The sequence below is a fragment of the Mycothermus thermophilus genome (genome assembly GCF_041956435.1).
Source record: "Mycothermus thermophilus strain CBS 625.91 unplaced genomic scaffold VTJ04scaffold_13, whole genome shotgun sequence".
In the NCBI taxonomy this organism is placed as follows: domain Eukaryota; kingdom Fungi; phylum Ascomycota; class Sordariomycetes; order Sordariales; family Chaetomiaceae; genus Mycothermus; species Mycothermus thermophilus.
The window spans coordinates 1-4942 of NW_027191439.1; the positions used below are offsets into that span (position 1 = coordinate 1).

The following is a 4942-nucleotide window of genomic DNA, read 5'->3' on the forward strand; positions in this document are numbered from 1 at the left end:
TGCGGTGACCCCCTTGATCCGAAGCTGTAAATTATATTCCTTTCCCAAACCACACAGTCGAGTGGTCAGGCCATCAGTTTCAGCAACAATGGCTCTCGGTGGCCGCTCCGATTTGACTCCTCTGAAGGTCCGGAAGCGCTTTTCGGCCATCGCCGGTCTTCCCACCACCCCCCAGCAGACCAAGAAGAGGCATGTTTCGCTGGATGAGGAGGATGTGAAGCTCTGGCAAGAGTTCTGCCGTCAGCGGAAGGGAGAGATTTCTGAGGAGGTCCAGGAGCTGGAATCCCGCATTGCGGCGCTCAAGGCCAAGAAGAGGGCTCTGGAGGTTATCGAGGAGGAGTCGTCGGCATGAGTGTTCTCTGAGCTGCTTGAGGAAGCACCCCGACTGAATCAAGCCTTCTGCATCGCCTGCTCCTGCTTCTCAACTGCCTGACGAGTGTTTTGAAGGTTCAGGAGTCTGCGGAAGTGCTCGAATGGTGAGCGCGCGAGAGCTTTCGTAAGCCCATCTGCTGGCATCTCCCTGGTGGGAAGGTATTCAACCTCGAAGGTCCCGTTGGCGTGCTGCTCCCTCACCCACATGTTGTGAATATCCACATGGCGCAAGGTTGTGCTTATCCGCGTTCCTTCCTCCACCACCAGGCGGATGGCGTTTGTGTTGTCGCAGTAGATGCGCCACGGCTCTCCCAGATCGAGGCGGATATCCCTGAAGAGGCGTTGAAGCGCTATGGTCTCCCGCGCCGTGCTTGTCAAGGCCATCAGCTCTGCTTCGGTGGATGAGGTGGTCACGGTGGTCTGCCTGCCGGCTTTCCACGCGATTACACCCCCGAACAGCATCATGACGTATCCCTGAGAGGATCTGCGAGTCTCCAGGTCATCTGCGAAAGAGGCATCCCCAGCGATCAGAAGTGCTTTGCCATTGCCCTCACCACCGTAGCAGATCCCCAAGTGCCGGGTCCCATACAGATAATGGATAACCTGAAGGGCTGCCTTGATATGCTGGTATGACGGGTTGGTCAGGAATTGTGACAGCTTTGCCGCTGCGAAAGCCACATCCGGGCGAATCATGATGGCGGTGTAGAGGATGGAACCAACGAGCTCCTGGAAGTACTTGATCTCGTCCTCCAAGGCCTCTTTTTCGTTCTTCACAAGGTCAACAACAGGGAGCGGCGTGTAAGGAGCTCGTCCCGCGGCTGGAGTGTCGAACTTCTTAGCTACCTTCTCAATGTACCCGTCGTGCACAAGGAAGATCTGGCGCTTCGCGCGGTCCCTCAGAATCCTTACACCCAGAAACCATTTTGCTTCGCCCTTCTCGTGGACCTCATACTTCGCCTTGAGAGCATTGATGATACGCCGGGCTTCGACGGCATGTCGGCGGTGGTAGAGGACGAGGTAGTCATCGACGTAGAAGATCACCACCACCCGCCGGTAGCGGTCGAAGAAGAGACACGGCTCCTCTTTGGAGGCCGTAAGTCCCAGCTTGCGCAGCGTTTTTGAGAACTCACGGTACCAAAGATAAGGTGCTTCACGGAGTCCGTAGAGCCCTTTCTCGACCCTCAGGCAGTATCCGTTCTCCTCATAACCGTCAGGGAACTTGACGTATACTGGCTGGTCAATGTCGGAGTACAGGAATGCTTGTTTGACGTCAAACTGCTCGGTCTCAAGATCGAAGAAGGCGGCGATCGCCATCATGAGGCGGAAGGAACGTGCGGCGAGAGTAGCTGCGTAAGTGGTCTCGAGACTGCTGTGAGGCTGGAGGTCGCCTCTGACACACAGACGTGCTTTGCAGCGCTCGACGTTCCCTTCCTCGTCAAGCTTGTAGGTGAAGACCCATTTGAGTGGCAGAATCCTGCCCTTGGCCTCCTCCCGCTTGACCTTTCTCCAGGTTTTGCGGTTGAACATCCCACGCCACTCGTCATCGCAGGCCCGATACCAGTCAGCCTCAAAGCGGTGTCCCTTGATGGCTCGGTAGGACTGAGGCGGAGTTGGGACCTGCGAGATGTGTTCTGGTGGTGGCGCTTGGGGAGCCGCTCCGGGGCGCAAAGCTGCCCTTTGGCGGACCGCGGCGGCAAAGACAGAGTGAACAGTCTTGTGCCGCTCGTCTCCTTGGTGGATAGCTTCCTGCTCATCCACGAAGAAGCCGCAGAAAGTATTCCACCCCTCCTGCTCTGGGAGATAAATGTTCTCCTCGTCCCGGTACATACTCGTCGCGAAGCCAACAATTCCCGGGGCGGGCCCCTCGTCGTCAGCGTCCGGCTCGGAGTCGGAATCGGGGTTCTGGCCTCTCTGACGCTTGCTGTGGCGTGATGCCGTGGGCCATACCTTTCGCGTGTATTTGCGTTTGGGTCTTGGCATTTCGTCAGAGGGTTGAGACGTCTCGCCCTGGGGCTCATCAGTCTCAGAAGGCTCCTGCGGCGGATTACTGTCTCCGCCTGCCGGCTGCAGTGCCTCTTGTGCCACCACTATGGTGTCTTGGGCCACGGAATGGTCGCCTTCGTGGCTGGTTCTGACCACGATCGTATCGCCGTGATCTTCGGGGTCAGTGGTTGGGCTGTCGCGAGCAGCCACCCTGCTCCTTTCGGTGTCTTCGGAGACGGCCTGAAGGTTTGCCGGCGGAATTTCCGGGCTTACTGACCGTTCAGGGGTTGGGAGTCCAGCAGGCGCGGAGTCGTCAGAGGGTTTCTGAGGCGGCAATTCTGTTCGCGCAACCTCCTCCACCCCCGACTCCTGACCCTCTTGACGGTCAGAAGTCCCCTCTCCCTGTCTTGTGGGTGAGTTAGGTGACGGGCTCCGGTCCAGACTCTCCGGGTCATCGACTTCAAGCTCAAGTCCAGCCCCGGCGTCCCGGGTCTGAGCTTTCAGGGAGACCTCCAGATACTCAGCAACATGCCTTGTGACACGCAGTTGCTCAGCAGTCAGGTCTTCTTCCCCGCGTCGGTAGAACTGTCGTTCGTCGAACTTGACGTTCCGTGTGACGATGACCCTCTTGAGCGCGGGGACCCAAATGCGGTAGATGTTGGAGGCCTGGTAACCAGCCAAGTAACCGATATGGGCGCGCTCCTTCGTTTTGAAGAGCTTCCGATTTCCTGACGCCAATTCTCGCTGCTTATCAACAGGATACGCCCGACAGCCGTAAGCGTAGAGACCGCCGAGATGGGGACGCAGATCACGCGTACGGTCGATTACAACAGAGTTCACAGACCAGCGGAAGTATTGCCTGAACCAGGAGAGCAATTTCTCGTTCGGCGACTTCCAGTTGTTGCGCTGGCTGGGCGTCATGTTGAAGAGCCAGGCGGCCGCCCTGACGCACTCTGGCCATAGTTCCTCGGGCAGGTTCGCCGAGATACGTATGACGAGGGCTTTGTCGATGATCAGGCGGCCAGCCAGCTCCGACCCCCCGTTGGGTTCGTGTGTGTGCGTTGGAGTCAGTTCGATGACGATACCTTCCTCCGCAGCCCATACTTGGTAGCTCGTGAACCCTTTCTGGCTTATGGTGCCGGTGTCGTTATCCTGCCGGATCCACTTGACTTTGAGTCCGAACTGAGTCCTCACCCAGGCGACGAAGTTTTTGATTTCCCTGGTGACTGTTGGTCCGGACTTCGTGGTGAGCGGAATTGCCGTCAATCTGCCACTATACTCGTCTCTGATCACAAGAAGCCATTGTGAGCCGTCAAAACCGGGATTAAAGTGGAAGAGGTCCCAGCTGATTCTCTCGAATGGACGGTCAGAACGACGTTCTGAGGTGCGGCGAGAGATCACCTGCGTCGCATAGGTCCGCGAACAGCTTTCGCAGTGCCTGCGCGGGATCCCTCGAAACCGCACACCTCTGGCTGCAGAGACGAGTTTCTGCATGGCCTCCGGACCTGCGTGCCCAATGCGCAGGTGCCAGAGGTCCTCTGTATCTTCTCTCACAGGATGCGGCTTCTTGGAGCGCGCTCCCAAACGTTTCTCAACAACAGCGAGGGACAGTTCCACAACGGGTTCACTTGGGGTTTCAGGAGGACGAGAAGATCAGCGAGAAAGAGGCTTGTATTCGAAGATAACCACGTTGCGATGGCGAATCAGCTGCTTCAAGATGATACTATCCTCCATGTCCCCATAGCGAAGAGTCGCGTCATATCCGCAGAACCAGACTCCCTCTTTGGCCAGTCTGCATTCTGAAATGATGTTGGTGTGGAAGCCGTCAATATAGGCGACATCCTTCAGGACCAGGTCCACAGTCCCTTTCCCATCAGGACCGTCAAGTGCACCCTTCAGCGTCCAGGTACCAATGGCCTCAATCTGGAACGCAGTAGTGCCGGCCTCAACGATCGCGTCAGGGTCGTCACCAGTCTGCTTGATGGATTCAGGGTCGAGGCGGTTGATGTCGTTGACGATATGGCTCGAACCGCAGTTATCCATGAGGGATGATTCCTTCAGCGCATGTTCGTTGTGGATGGTGGCGAAGGAGGCGTTGCCGCCAATTGGTGAGTTCTTCTGCCAATCCAGGCCAAGGCTGGCGCCGATGAGCCCGCCTTTGGGTGACGACGGGTCAGATTGCCCCTCGAGAGGCTCAGGGTCCAAGGCTGGGGCCGAGGGAGCCGACGATGAGGGTAATGTCGGTGGAGTCCAATCCTTGAAGAAACCGGGACCGAAACCCGCTGCGCTGATCTGACTCGGGAATTTCGCCTTTGGCACGTCAGGAGTGGAACCCTTCGAGGCCGAGGCCGAGGAGACCGAGGCAGGTGCCTTGATCTCTACGCCCTGACTTTTCAGAGTGTTTCTCAGCTGAGTCCATTTTGGCTGAAGAATCCGCTGCCGAACAAGGTTGGCCATGTCATCCTCGATGTGGCGCCCCTCGCCACTCAGAGCGCTTCTGAGAGTTTTGCACTCAGTTGCAGGCCACTTATGTGGACTCTTCGGGCACGGACACTCCACATTGGGCCTGCGGTCTTCCCTTCGGTCC

The 4942-nt window shown here is 57.5% G+C and overlaps 3 protein-coding genes across 3 annotated transcripts; 1 reads left to right on the forward strand and 2 right to left on the reverse strand.

Annotated features, from left to right (window-relative positions):
* Nucleotides 1-88: 88 nt before the first annotated feature.
* On the forward strand, nt 89-352 carry VTJ04DRAFT_2110 (uncharacterized protein; the record flags this gene model as incomplete). The annotated part of the gene is made up of 1 exon (XM_069359865.1): nt 89-352. The coding sequence occupies one exon, from the start codon at nt 89-91 to the stop codon at nt 350-352; it is 264 nt and encodes an 87-aa protein (XP_069213807.1).
* A 38-nt stretch (nt 353-390) lies between these two features.
* On the reverse strand, nt 391-3849 carry VTJ04DRAFT_2111 (uncharacterized protein; the record flags this gene model as incomplete). Its single annotated transcript, XM_069359866.1, has 1 exon — nt 391-3849. The coding sequence occupies one exon, from the start codon at nt 3847-3849 to the stop codon at nt 391-393; it is 3459 nt and encodes a 1152-aa protein (XP_069213808.1).
* A 159-nt stretch (nt 3850-4008) lies between these two features.
* Nucleotides 4009-4812, reverse strand: VTJ04DRAFT_2112 (uncharacterized protein; the record flags this gene model as incomplete). The annotated part of the gene is made up of 1 exon (XM_069359867.1): nt 4009-4812. One exon carries the CDS (start codon nt 4810-4812, stop codon nt 4009-4011), a length of 804 nt encoding a protein of 267 aa, XP_069213809.1.
* Nucleotides 4813-4942: the final 130 nt, after the last annotated feature.